This window comes from Apiospora marii (genome assembly GCF_038362585.1).
Source record: "Apiospora marii strain CBS 49790 chromosome Unknown utg000009l_segment0_segment0, whole genome shotgun sequence".
In the NCBI taxonomy this organism is placed as follows: Eukaryota; Fungi; Ascomycota; class Sordariomycetes; order Amphisphaeriales; family Apiosporaceae; genus Apiospora; species Apiospora marii.
Window position 1 is genome coordinate 856669 of NW_027117381.1, and position 14014 is coordinate 870682.

Below are 14014 nucleotides of genomic sequence, written 5' to 3' on the forward strand. Positions count from 1 at the left end.
GTGGACGCTATGAAAAAAAAAAAAAAAAGAAATGAAAGAATAAAGGATAACAGTTCCCCAATACCACGCACACCACTGGTACCGCACGCCTATCTTACCAAGTCTTTGTTGGATTTTTCTGAGGACGAACAAATCAAACAATACTAGACAAGATCAAGTTCTCGCAGTTCCACCATCCTCAGGATCGGGATTTCTGGAATGCATTCTCCTCCATCTCCCTGCAACCCTTCCCGTCAACGTCGCGGTGTCTTTCGCCGGAGGGGTGGCATTGGGGTCTGGCGGAGGTTTCTCCTTTACTGCCGCCGCAGCGTCGCGAAACAGATCTCTTGCTGTCCGGCGCCCTCTGGTATCAAGCGTTTCGGCGGGGATACCGAAGCGACACCATAAGCCGTATAGGCCTGTCGATACAAGTAGCTGCGTCGTCACGACTTTGTAGACGTACCAGATACCTGAGCGCAGCCAGGCGTTGAAGGCCAGGCCGAGACTCACTGCTATGACGCTCACAGAAACCGCGACTGGGCAATATTTAGGATCAGTCATTGTCTCCGTAATCCCAAGCTTGCGTTCCTAAGCCAAACTTACCCGTATACACAATCTCGTCGCGAATGGGCCAGCTCCCGGAATCAAACTCCACGTTGTTCATTCCAAAAATGCTGGACATAAAGGAGAGTGGTAGCTTCGATGTCGAAATTAGCTGAGATCTCGACAGGTATAGATTGACTTAACCCAGGCAAACTTACGAATACAATGGTAACCAAGGTAAACACAAGAATGACACGACCTTGGTTTACAGTTTCCTCGGACTGGACGCTGGACCTCCAAGCCTGGATAAGGCTGGCCTGTTGGCCCTTCAACTCGAGGAGATCTTTTACCTAACCATCATTGTTAGTTTGTAGGCAAGAGTGGAGCGTTTCGGCGATCCTCTCACACTGTCCACACCAGCATTGGCGGCTTCTCTGAGCCCTTCCAAAGTTTCCATTCGGGCGAGAAGCTTCGCAGAGCATTCATCGGCATGAACTCTGAACGTGTAAAATTTGTCTTCTTGTGCAGCTTGTCGTTGATCTTCCTCGCTCTCACTCAGCTCCTTTCCGCGACTCAGTCCACTCCTTTTTCGCTGACGTGACAGATAAATTCGCTGATTGTTGCTGCGAAACTCATTGAACGGGTCGAGTAATCGTTCTGCATTAGCAATGTAGGACCGGAGGATTTCCTTTTGCGTTCTCATGGTGTAAATCATGATATCGAGTTCCTCGATCATGTCCTTCAGCTCCCGTATCAGCATGCCTTCGGTAAACAAATCGAGGGGAACCTCGACATCCGCCGAGTTTCTGTCAACCTGGATCTTCTTCTCGATTTCGGTGGCCCATTTCCAAAACTTTTTGAACAAGGATTGTTGGCGGTTTCGCTGGGAGTTTGTCAATTTCTAGTTTCTCAGTTGCGTGGCTGGAAAGAACCCTTGCGACATACAATTCTACCTATCTTTGCGGAAAAGACATCCACTAGTTCAGGTTGAGCATTGGTGGTTTTCCCTCTGTCGAAGATAGCGTCCGAGCATTCGTCGATGATTATCAATCCGAGGTCAAAGACCGAGCCCAGTTGACTGGTCGTTTCGTGTATCTGTATCCTTGTCCTGATACCTTTATGAACACCTGAAGCTTCGAGTCTCTGGCTGCCATACTGGTCCGGAAAACAAGTGATGATGGTGCGAGAATCGAGGATCCACATCCATAGTTGATCAACCATGACGATGCTGGCGACTTTGCGACTGTCTTCTCTGCATTTCTGGCAATCGCCAGTCAAGGCGAGTTCCTGGTATGGCAACGACCGGGTCGCAGCGTTGTGGAGATGAAAAGCTCTCGCTTTTGTGGCACGATAGAGAATCTGGTCCTTACTATGGTCCTCGTCACCCTCCAGCGTCCAATGATAGCCTTGCTCCAGCGTCCGTCTCAGGTACAGTGGCGTGTTCGACATGATGTTCTTCTGGATCACTTGCTTGTCCCGGTACTCAGCCATACCCTGGAAGAGCCGGGCAGCATCAAGAAGGTATTGGCCAAGTGGGTTTGGGGCCGAAACTCTTCCATTCGTGTCCACTGGAAGCGAAGTATGTGGTCTGTTTAGGCGTTCCAGTAGGATGGCCAGCCTAGGTATCCCGGACGAGGATGCTGAGTCTGATAGAGGCACGTTTGGGTCGCCCGGTGGACTCGGCTCACGCGTAGTTGGTTCATGCATGGATCCTGATGGCCGCAAATTCCCTTGTTGTTCCATCATGCGTCTTTCTTCATCTTCATGGCCACGAATAGCCTTCTCAACAACGCTCTCGTACCTTTTCCTTTGCGAATAGGTTTCCCAATGTAGGTAGGGCATCTTGGTATCTTGTCAGCTGGCATCATTTGCGATCGTGTTACAGAGACAAAACCAACAAATACCACCAGATCGTGGTCGGGGTTGTCACCAATTCCTGTTCCTGGGTTGTTAGTCAACTTTTCCCTCTAGGCTCTTCTCTCACTATAATAACGAACCGAAAAAAAGGAAAAAAGAGAAATGGGTGTATACCTGATGTGATAATCGTTGACAAGGGTCTTAGTCTTCGTGAATATGGCTTGGTGTGTTCGAACTCTCGGATTTGGTTCTGCCCGTATAGGTTGCGTGTGATGTTCTTCGCTCTTTGACGTGCATGATCAGCCATTCTCAAACGCTTGTCTTCTTTCTCAGAGAACAGATCATCACCGTTGAAGTGATTCGCTATCGTGACCTATACTTTGTTAGTAACTTTGAGATTGTAACAATTTGACAATGAATTATTTTGAACTTACTTCTACCCACTAAGATATCATCAAGACACATGGTAAGCTTGAATTTGGACGCCAGACTTACAGGTCTCAGAAACCTTACATTCATATCATTATATGGAAGATGGAAGTACTCCATTCGCTCTTCTTGATGATTTGATCCGGAGTCAAAGTCCTTGAAAAGTAAACTGTTCAACGCTGTGGTTTGATTCGGAAACACACCACGAATAATTCCGTCCGCTTGAAGGTCGATACCTTTGAAACCTCTGTCCGCCCCTCGAAAGCACATCAAGGAGGCTTCCACGATAGTCTTGGACTGTTCGAGGACACAGATCGGTGGGCTCGGTATTTCGGATATCTGCTCAGTGATAGAAGTAGCAAGGTTGAAGCCTCTTGCTCGAGCATGTTCACTCAGATGCGGCAAGCATTTTGCCCGGCTCTCATTCAAGCACTCGACCAGGTGGCTGTCCTCTTGGTCTTTTGACAGTTTCTCTCTTAGGAAAGCAACGAGTTGCAGTTCATAGTGGCAGGAAGCTTCCCAAGACTTTCTATGCTCATCAGGTGCCACCTTTGCTTCTTCAGAAGAATGCCACATTGCGGGCCGGATAGTAATTTGCCAGTCGGGGCTCTGGACATTCTCGAAGTATTTGTGTCTTTCGGCAAATTTGAGACAGCCAAAATAATGGAAGACGTGGTTTTTTATATTGAAAGGGTGGGGTTCGGTACTCAAGCAGGTGTGTCCCCCTGTGAGAACTTCCATAACTTTATTGTGAACCCACTCTATTTGGCGCCCAGTTGACAAGACGTTGCGACGAATTTTGATCAGACCGTCTAATGAGCGAGCCATGTCCTCGGCGACAGTACTATCGCTGGGGCCTGGTTGGGCCATGGTTCTTGGAGATAAGACGAGTGAAGATATTGAGTAAGTCGGGTTCGCAGGTGTAGATAGAGTGACATTGAAGGGTGTCAGTGACTGCAAGGGGAAGAGGGGAAGAGGAAATACCATCTGTTCTATAAGCGAAAGTAAAAGGATGTTGCGGGGCAAAAAGAATCCAGCACACCACATGCAAGCAGCTCCAAACAGCTTATCGGATCTGTCGCCAATTGAGGCGTGTGGTGGTATTGCATCACACGGGCGCCTAAATATGCAGCTCTTAGGGGCTCTGAGACTAGGGCGTTTTATAGATAAGTATGGCATGGGTATTGACAAGAGTGCCAGGGGTAATCACCTGATAGAACGGCAACGAACTTTCCTTCAAAATTTCATTGTAGTCGATATTATGGGACACAACAGTGCACCCCAAATCTGATTACTCTAATATACTAGGTGCTTGCATCGCGCTCCAAAAGAAAAAGGCTCAAATATGTTTCTTTCATATTGAATTGCGATGTGTGGTCCAAAAGCGGTAATTGAATTATCGATGTGTAAACACCACATTGAGTCATCCACCTCTCCATCCTCAAATGATACCACAACATCCATACGATGAACTTATAGCTCCGCTTCCTTCCCCTCTGGAACCGCTGCGTCCTTTCGCGGCGTATACCTAACATTCAACGGCACCTTCTTCCACAACTGCGTCAACCGACAAGCCGCCGGCCAATCAAACGGCTCCCCCACCACCTCCCAATCCAACGCAAACACAATCTTCGCCAGCGCCACCCTAAGCTCGATGTACGCCAAATTAATCCCCAAGCAAGCCCGCGGCCCAATACTAAAAGCCGCGGTGTACGGCTTGTTCTCCGCCGCCCCCTGCAGCCAGCGCTCCGGGTGGAACGAGTGCGGCGCGGGGGCGTTGCGCGGGTTGAGGTGCAGGCTGTAGGTGTCGCAGCCCACGTAGATGCCTTTCGGGATAAAGTGCCCGTCGACCGTCTCGCCGGGCGAGACGCGCGGCGGGCCCAAAGGCGAGGGCGGGAAGATGCGCAGGGCCTCCTCGAGGACGGCGTTGAGGTAGGGCAGCTGTTGGGGGCCCCGCGGCGGCGGCGGTGATCTGGTCGGCGGTCGCGAAGGCGGAGCGGACCTCGTCGGCGAGGCGGGCGCGGCAGCCGGGGTGCGTGGCCAGCAAGTACGTGATGGCCGTGAGGGTGGTGGCGCTGGTCTCGGCGCCGGCGGTCAGGAGGACCTGGGCGTTGTTGGCGAGCTCGGCGGGGTCGAGCTTGCCGGAGCGGATGGGGTGGGTCAGCAGGTCGGTCCGCTCCATGGTCTCGTCCATCTGGATGCGCTTCTGGACGCGCTCCAGGGTCGCGGCCTGGTGCTGCGCCCACTCCTCGAGCACCTTCTTGGGGGCCAGCCAGGGGAGCGCCTTCTCCAGGATGGGCAGGCGCTTCTTCAGCTGGACCACGCTGGTCGAGTAGACGGCGCCCAGCAGGATCGAGACCCAGGTGTGCGATTCTCCGTTCCGGACGGCGCCGAAGGACTCGCCGAAGGCCAGTTCGCCTAAGCAGGATCAGGTTAGCTGGGGACCCGCCGCAACCGAAATTCTGAGTGTTGATGTTGATGTTCGGGCCGGGATTAGGCAACTTACCCATGATGTCGAAAGTGAGCCACTCAAAGGCCTTGCTGGTGTCCACATAGGACCGCTCGCGACTCCACCGGGCAAGCTGCTGCACGAAGGTGTCGACGTGGTGGTGGATCAAGTACTCCTGGTCGTGGAGCGCCTGGGGCCGGAAGCTGGGCGCGAAGAGCTTGGACAGGGCCGCGTGCCGGTCCGGGTCCCGCTCGTAGGCGAGGTTGGTGTCCTTGACGTCGTAGAAGAGCTCCGACTTGACGAAGAGCTTCTTGGTCTTGGTGGCGCCGCCGTAGATGTCCTTGAAGGCCTGGGGCGTGCAGAACGACAGCTCGTTCGGGGCGATGCGGATGACGTCGCCTGAAGGGTGAAAAGAAGGAAGGATGAGAATTCATCCCCGAGAACGTACGTGTCGGAAAGGGAGGGGGACGAGTGATTGATTGCCTACCATATTTACGATGCGCTTGCTCGATGATGAAGGGCCAGTTGCCTCCGGTATACACGCGCGCATACCATAACTAAGTACGCTGGGTAAGTGGTCTGCCAGCGGGACATGTGGCTGTCGAGGCATACCTGAGATACTGCCGCGAAACGAGGACCTGGATATTTGGCCAACGGATGAAAGTAAAGGTTGTATATGCATGTCCCTGTCCAGTATACCAATAGCTACGCAGAAGAGAAGGCTGTTAGTGGTGTTTAACCGAGAAGGTATGGGTAAGCAGGTACTCACCAGTGCTACCCAAACATACCACAGCGCAGCAATAGAGAACATGGTGTACTGAACTGAAGCAGAAACCATCTTGATCCGAATTCAAAGAGCAGCTGCAGAACGGCACTCATCTGCAATACCGTTACCAGGTAAGGACTCCTCAAAGATATATAAATGTGCAGATATGGAAGGTGGATATGAAAATGCGAGGACAGGGGTACGGGTGGACTATTCGGGAGCGAGCTGCATGCCCCTACTTAATCTCCCAATAGGGGCAACTCCCATGACGTGCAAATGACAGGTTCCCATCCAGATGCAACTCTCCACGAAACGGAGCCAAGAATCATGTGAATAAGTGGGAGGGGTTCTGCCTGCAAATCACTCAAGAGCCATTTGACGTTACCGCAGTACCGAGTCAATGTGCCTCTTTGCACTGACCACAAGCACTGACACGGCGGGGATGATGGGAACACACCATGGATTAAACCGCGGGCCGCCTCCGTTGCCCGAGATTCGGCTTATTTTGTTTCTCTCAGCAGCGCCTCGGTTCCATCTTGTACTTTTTCCGAACACGCGTTGGCATACTGGCTCGTTGCCGAGCCGTTGCAGCTCGAACGAGGACTTGCAAATCTTCATTTCGCCGTGCGGCACATGTCTTGTCTCTTATGCGGACAACACACCCCAAACGGGGTTTATGGTGCCATCCAACCTCGTCTGGCTGCTTTGCCGCAGGGCTGTTGGCGTTCACTGGTTCGCTTCGTCCGTGCCGCAGCGGCGGATGGTCCCCTTCGTGGCAGTTGATGGGTCGCCAATCTGTGGGCCCGGGTGGGGATACCCGAATCCCTCCGGAGGCACCATCTGGTTGGTGGGTAGTACCAGCCCTAAAATTAGGCATTGATATTCATATTTGACATTTATATAGACGTGGGGGTCGTGAGGGTTTTGCTGAAGCCAGACGTCCTTTTGTCAGTCTGGTCCAAAAGTGGATCGTGTCTGGTAGCGACCAGCGAGTTAACAAGCGGCCCAGACCGGGGGAACTTGAACGCTGTGGACACTCCAGGGCTTTGAATCCAGACTGAGGCTTGTTGGTCTGTTCGCTTGGGGTTGTGCCTCTTGAACTACACGGTTTCTTCTCGATGAGATTCCTGAAACTACTGTTGGACAGCAGCAGTGCAAGATTGGGATCGATCTCGGAGGAATGGGAACCTTGAAGTGAGTGACCTTTTGCCGAAGAGACGTCTTGGAAGCATGACAACCAACGCCCTAATGTGCAGCATGCGTGTTCAATGCAACTGAATAATAAGATCCCTTGTAACAGGCCCTTGTCCATGCATTCCAATGATACACACATACCTTCTCGGCTACATGCTCCCGGAGAGGGTTGCAGCTGACCGGACGAAGAATATGGCCTGACTGAATATAAAGAACTGCAACAGCCAGTCTGAGGCGGTCGGCTTACCCAAGGCAGCTACACTGCCTTCGACATTCACTCGTTTACTGCTGGCACATCCTGCTCGCTGTTCTTTCTTTCCCCGCGCCCAGAGCGTGGGTTGTTAATCAGATTCGCTTTGTCCACCATGTCCACCGGAATCGACACCTCGGGCCGGGGTACGGCATACATGACGGAGCCGCCCCTAGGCGAGGAGAGATACCACTCCGACTGGCCCAGCATCGCCTACCAGGTGCAGATCAGCGGCGTCGTGACCACTGCGATTGCCCTGGTCACTGTCGTTCTTCGCATCTTCACGAGGACGTATCTCGTACGCAATGGGCTCGGGGTGGATGATCGTAAGTAATTTCACCAATGCAATATCTAAAAGGGGCTTCCCATTTGGCCACAGTCCGCTGATTAGCTTATGCAGTCCTTGTGGTTTTGTCAGCCTTGACAACATGTGCATTTCTCGGCATCACGTTCCAGAGTAAGCTTATATCGGCATCAGTTCAACTAGGTTGTTTGCCTAATGCGGAGAACAGTGTGCGGCATCGCGATCGGGAGACACTTTTGGCAAGTAACCGTGGCGGACTACAGTCCTTACTTTCTTGCAGTACGTACATTTCACTTTAGCTTTTGTCCTTCTGACAAACCCCTTGCTGACAGAAACTTGTCATGATCCAGTACAGCACTGCAGCCACCATGACGTACTCACTCGGCGTCATATTCTCCAAGCTCTCCATACTTTTCTTCTACTTGCGCCTGTCCCCTCAAACGTCCTTCCGGCTCGTGGTCATCGCCCTCATCGTCATCGTCTCGGCCTACGCCCTCGCGTACCAGGTCGTCAGCATCTTCAGCTGCAAGCCCATGAAAGCGGCATGGGACATCACCATTACCGACTCCACATGCGTGGATAAGGAGGCCGTCTACATGGGCCTCAGCGTCTCGAACATCCTCATGGACGTCATCATCCTGCTGATCCCGGTCCACGTTGTCTATCCCCTCCAGATGTCGAAGCGACAAAAAACATCACTGCTGATGCTATTTGCCACTGGTGGCCTGTATGTTACTCCTACTCACTACGTCTGGCATAACGGTACAGGAAAACTTACGAGGATTTAGTGTCTGCGCCTCGGCCATCAAGAGGACCGTCATCCTGCCGCCCCTGATGCACAGCCCCGACTACAGCTGGGACGTCGCCGAGCAGTTCGTCTGGTCCTTCATCGAAATCAACGCCGGCATCATCTGCGCCACCGTCCCGGCCCTCAAGCCCTTCTTCGTGCGCTACCTCCCGAAGCTGCTGGGGGCGAGCCGGGGCGGCAACAGCGCCAGCGGCCAGCCGTCGTCCGAGCCCCCATCCCTCCCCTTTCTCCACCGTGGTGGAGCAGAACAAGCGTCGGCGCGGCGTCGGCGCCAAAGAGGCGTCGGATCCCTATGCGATAATCGACGACGACAGAGGTCTGGACGAGGACGAGCAGAAACTTTGGTCTCAGGGGACGGCGGCGTTCGGGAACCGGGAGAAGATGGGGCTTGATACGGTCGTTTCGTCCCGGCGATACCACGCGGGAACGGACTCGAGTAGTATTGACACGGATACCGGTGGCTCGGGCAAAGGACACGGGTTACACGGAGGATCGATTGGCTTGGCTCATGGAATCAACGTAACTCACGAGACCAGGGTTGACTATGGTAAGGCCTTATGATATCAATCCGTGCCATTGACTTGATTCAATGAAATAATTCTTAACTCCAGCAAGGCAATATGAAACAGGTTTATGTAACTGGCCCAATTCAATTGGAATTATTCCCAAAGCATCAGGTCGAGTAGGTTGGTGGGGGACAAGAGCAATCAATGGCAATAGGTAGGTACATAAAACACAATAGAGGCTCTTTTCCTCAACCACCAACTGCAGTATGCTGCCATGCCCGATTGGCTCAGTTGGTTGCTGTGTGGTTTAGCAGCGTAAAAGTGGTTAGATAAAACCAAGTTCAGGCTCGTGTTTCTGTAGTGGTTTTTCGCATGGTTCGATTCTGACAAAGGATCCCTAGCTTTTTTGTCTTTTTTTTTCTTTCTGGTCGCCTTCCTTGCATTACTTTTATCAGCATTGAATCTCGTTTCCTATCTATTTCAAAGTCATCATCCTATCCTCCTACTTGTGGTGGTTTGGGTCACTTGTTCAATCCCACATATCCCTCACAGGCCAGCCCAACCTTGTGTGAAGCCTTTTCTCAACGGGATATGAGCGAGCTCACAGATGCTTTACGTGAGCGAATCGGCTCGAGCAATTTCTACTGCTTGACTGTCGTCGCGGTACCATTTTCATTAACTGATACCGCTCAAGATGGAAACTAATAGGGAAAAAATGAGAGACAAAAAAGGGAAAACGTTTACATCAGAAGTCCTCAATTACACTTATACCATCCTTTTGAAACTCTTGCAGTGTGTCCTCCCATAGCCTCTCGGTAATTTGTTGGCCTTCCGGTGTGTAGAGGAGTTTCACGAATCTGATAATCGCGCGGGTCAGCAATCAGGGCGTCATTTTCACTTTTAGTCAAGGGTGGGAGGCTGTTCTTGGCCATGGAAACGCTGCATTCAAATGAAATGAAAAAGAAGAATGGGAAAAACGAAGAGGCACAGAAAAAAAAAAAAAAAAAGACATACGGTGAGATCTTCCAGTCGACGATAAAACACCCATGGGACTTCGCCCCCTTGACCACCGCGGCATCCACCTCCGTCCAAGCCGCTGCCCGCACACCCCGACCCGTCAGCGCCTTCTGCCACCGGGTGATCGTCTGCGTCCAGTCGGGCATGTCGCGTCCCAGGTCGGTGTCACGGACGTTGCCCGGGCAGACGAGGTTGACGGTCAACTCGTCGGGGTCGCACAAGCGTGAGAACTTGGCCAGGAAGCACATGAGCAGCAGCTTCGAAGTCATGTACCGGTCCATGGCCACGGCCATGCCCCACCCGGCCGGGGCGCTCAGGGCGCGCAGGATAGAGGCGGTCTTGTCGGCGTCTTTCTCGGGGAACCGGGCGGCGTGGGCGATACTGCTGCCTACCAGCGTGAGGCGGTTGGGTTTGTTGCCGTCCCGGCGCTTCTCGCGTAGGACGGGGCGGAGTAACAGGGCCAGAAGGACGGTGGATACGTAGTTGACTTGGAGCATCTCCTCGTAGCCTGTTGCCTCGTTTGCCGAGTAGGCCGTGATCATGACGCCGGCGTTGAGGATCACAAAGTCGATGGTGTCCAGCGACGAACGACACTGCTCCACGAAGGCTTGTATCGAAGCGTAAGACTGCATGTCCAACTGCCAGACCTCGATCTTGGCGCCAGGAAAGGGCTTCCTCAGCGCCGTCATGGCTTCTTGTCCCTTGTCCGTGCTTCGTGACGTGATGACGAGCCGTGAAAGGTCGTGTTCGAGAAGGACGTGCGCGGTTTCCAACCCAATGCCGCCGGTGGCACCGGTGATGATGCCGGTCTGGCCTGTTAGATTGAGGTCCTCCGGAGGCGGGACGTCTTTGACGAACTGGGCTCTCATAAGCATTCTGAAGTAGGATTCCGTCGAAGGCGGAAGGTCCATGGAAGAAGGCATTTCAGGAATTTCTCGTGTTTTAGGCGTATGCAAATCAGAGCTTTTCCGATATACCAAGTTGCCACAGTGTAGTTATGAAAACCAGGAGACGGGCTGACATGCTATCTGTTCTACATGTTTTCTTTTATGATGCCCAAGAATTAGGCTTCCCGTTCCACCGATAGATATTGGCTATCTCTGCTCCATTGTGAAGCTGTTGATACCCATCCAAATAGGTTAGTAATCTTCCCTTGCCCGAGAAGCTTGTTAGTCGGGAGTGGAGAAGAGCAAGGAGGCCTTTCCGGAAGGGGAAAACAATCGAGTGGAGCATGGCAGCTTGCCGGGACAGCATCTCACCGCGGTCTATGCCGGTTCAGGCGTAGTCACCATGCCGCAATGCAGCTTGGCGCTGCTGACTCGAGGATGAGATCCTCTTCCGGCGAGCGCAGACAAGAGCGTCGACCGCATTTGGATCCGTATTCGATACGGCGGGGCAGTTTATTAGCTGTCCCAACTCTCTACCATCACATCGGGGTGAGCTTTGTTATCCAATCTCAGAAAGACCTGCGCACATCTATTTGCCCGACGGATAAACTACGATTGGCAGCTTCAAGCATCTACAGTTGCCCCCTTTTCTCTTGATGTCTGCATTCGGCAAAAGGTCAAACATATTGGCATCACCTCGGAACAGCAAACCATGCGTGAACTCGCCTTTGTTGCCGCTGATCCCCACGCCAGCCCAGGGCCTCGGATCGAAAACTGATCCGAAGCCATTGTAGTACGTTTTGAGTTCCCGGAAGTTGAATTGGAGCGACGCTAACCGACTTTACTTTCCCTCTAGTGAAAGAGAAGAATAGGAAAATAGGGGTTCGGAAGATCGATCCCGGCCTGCCAAAAGCCAGAGCAACGGTTGCGTCCAATCGCCCAGTCAGGGATGAGCAGGAAAGAGAAGCACGGCAGCCCAGCCGCCAATCCCGGTCTAGAAAGCCACCCGAGATAGGGTGTACTGAGATGTCATGTACCGGTTATCAGCCATCACAGCTGGGGGCGGCATTGGCTGTTTTTGCGTACAAGGTCGACCGTGCAGCCCTAGAGTTGCTGCAGCGCTGTATGTTCCATCCATCCCTTCGATACCTTGGGAGTAGCGGCTAACAGCACACGCGAATTGCGTACAGTCCTGACAACGTTCAACAAGACCGTCACATACCGGTTCCAGGACTGCGTCAGCTTCGAGCCGCACCAGACCGTCAACACGACGTGGCTGCTCGAGGATGAGGCCTATCTGCACTCGGTGCTCCTGGTCGCGTCCGCCATGTGGGAGGAGCAGAGGCCCGCCAGCCCCCGAGGCGGCTTGCGTCGTCAAAACAGCACCAGGACCGGACACTACATGAGCAAGACCCTTGCCTCGCTGCGGGAGGGTCTATCCGCCGCCACTTCTCCTTCTATAACAGATGACGAATCGTCCGCAGAGGATGGTAATGCCGACCAAGCGACGAGACTCTCGACCCTACGCGACAGCCGCATCTCCGTCGTCGCCACCCTCGTCATCCTCAGCACTCTCGTCGGCGACACGCGCGCCCTGCGCGCGCACGTAGCCGGCCTCAACCATATGGTGCGCCTGCGCGGGGGCCTGGGCGGCATCCGGCAGAATCCCTCGCTGTATGCCAAGCTGCGTCGAGTGGACGTGCTCTGGTCCCTCTACTCCGGAGAAAGACCCCTATTTCTCCTCCCGCAACCTCATGACTTACTGTCGACAACGCACGAGCCCCCTGACGACGACGGTGGCTGGAGCCAACGACGACGGCTTGTTAACCATGGATTCGGGTCCCCTCTCTTGTCCCCGCCTGGATCAGCGACAACCATGGCACAGCAGCTCCCATCACCGTCCTCGCCCCCGACATCTTCCAGTAAAAAGACGTTACAAAGCCTAATCGGCGACGGCACTACCGAAAAAAGACTCCTCGCCATCTTCCGCGCCCAGCAGGCCGTCGCCCACAAGCTCAACACCGCCCTAGCTACGGGCCGCCCCCTCGCCGAGGAAGAGTTCCGGAGCCTCGTGTCCGAGGCGCAGTGCGACCTCGTCGCCCTGCGCGAGCGCTGCGCCACCATCCCCGCCGAGTGCCTGCGGCTCGCGCTGCTGGTGGTCCTGACCACGACCATGAACCTGCCGTCCCCGGCACCGCGCGACGAGGGGCTCCTGTCCCCGATGTCTCAAAAGGACGAAAGAGTAAGAGCAGGAACAGAAGACGAAGAAGCGATTTCACTATCCACCTCCGCCGAGCGGTATCCAGACCTAGCCCAGAAGTTCGAGACTTGCATCCGATCCCTAGAAATCCCCCCCTCCCGCTCATACCCTCCCCCAGAACCCAACAACCCCCCAGACCACATCAACCACCCCAACGAACCCAACGACGACGACGAGTACCCCGACCTAGCCCCTGACCTCCTCCTCTGGCTCCTCCTCGTCGGCGCCGTCTCGCTCTACGGCCCGGCCCGCCCCTGGCTGCGCGAGCTCTGGCGCCGCCACGTCGCGCCGCGCGGCCTGACCTCCTGGGACGACGAGGTCGCCCCCCGGCTGCGGCGGCGCTGGGTGTGGGTGGACGCCGTGCACGACGGGCTGGGCCGGCAGGCGTTCGAGGTCCTGACGTTTGGGCGGCGGCAGACGCGGACGACCGCAGCGGAGCAGCAGCCGGCGGGAGGAGGTCAAGGGGAAGACGGGTTGGGGGAGGTCGGGGACGGGGACGGGCCCCGAGGGGTGTTGTGGGCGAGTGGGTGGGGGATCTGTCCTTTTCGGTTATAGATGGACAAGAAGTAATCCCAGATGAAGCACGAGATATGAAGTGAGAAGAGCTCAATACGTTTTGTAATAGGGGTTTGTGGGCATGTTGCGCTGAGGCACGACTGAACTAGGCGCAATCGCCAGATCGTTTATTCCAATTACAATGACTCCGTGACCAGCAACACGAAAGTGAAGAATATCGTATCGTATTGAGGTTAAATACATATGCTA

The 14014-nt window shown here is 54.0% G+C and overlaps 5 protein-coding genes across 5 annotated transcripts; 2 read left to right on the forward strand and 3 right to left on the reverse strand.

Annotated features, from left to right (window-relative positions):
- Window positions 1-153: 153 nt before the first annotated feature.
- PG985_011767 (uncharacterized protein) lies at window positions 154-3678 on the reverse strand (the record flags this gene model as incomplete). Its single annotated transcript, XM_066831534.1, has 9 exons — window positions 154-515; window positions 583-694; window positions 741-872; window positions 929-1405; window positions 1468-2090; window positions 2324-2458; window positions 2554-2752; window positions 2814-2822; window positions 2875-3678. 9 exons carry the CDS (start codon window positions 3676-3678, stop codon window positions 154-156), a joined length of 2853 nt encoding a protein of 950 aa, XP_066679584.1.
- Window positions 3679-4281: 603 nt separating this feature from the next.
- On the reverse strand, window positions 4282-6068 carry PG985_011768 (Cytochrome P450 monooxygenase BOA3; the record flags this gene model as incomplete). The annotated part of the gene is made up of 6 exons (XM_066831535.1): window positions 4282-4749; window positions 4811-5226; window positions 5315-5656; window positions 5745-5814; window positions 5870-5962; window positions 6027-6068. The coding sequence occupies 6 exons, from the start codon at window positions 6066-6068 to the stop codon at window positions 4282-4284; spliced, it is 1431 nt and encodes a 476-aa protein (XP_066679585.1).
- A 1514-nt stretch (window positions 6069-7582) lies between these two features.
- On the forward strand, window positions 7583-8971 carry PG985_011769 (uncharacterized protein; the record flags this gene model as incomplete). Its single annotated transcript, XM_066831536.1, has 5 exons — window positions 7583-7793; window positions 7868-7924; window positions 7980-8050; window positions 8104-8498; window positions 8560-8971. The coding sequence occupies 5 exons, from the start codon at window positions 7583-7585 to the stop codon at window positions 8969-8971; spliced, it is 1146 nt and encodes a 381-aa protein (XP_066679586.1).
- Window positions 8972-9830: 859 nt separating this feature from the next.
- PG985_011770 (uncharacterized protein) lies at window positions 9831-11025 on the reverse strand (the record flags this gene model as incomplete). The annotated part of the gene is made up of 2 exons (XM_066831537.1): window positions 9831-9942; window positions 10100-11025. The coding sequence occupies 2 exons, from the start codon at window positions 11023-11025 to the stop codon at window positions 9831-9833; spliced, it is 1038 nt and encodes a 345-aa protein (XP_066679587.1).
- Window positions 11026-12015: 990 nt separating this feature from the next.
- On the forward strand, window positions 12016-13804 carry PG985_011771 (uncharacterized protein; the record flags this gene model as incomplete). Its single annotated transcript, XM_066831538.1, has 2 exons — window positions 12016-12112; window positions 12180-13804. The coding sequence occupies 2 exons, from the start codon at window positions 12016-12018 to the stop codon at window positions 13802-13804; spliced, it is 1722 nt and encodes a 573-aa protein (XP_066679588.1).
- Window positions 13805-14014: the final 210 nt, after the last annotated feature.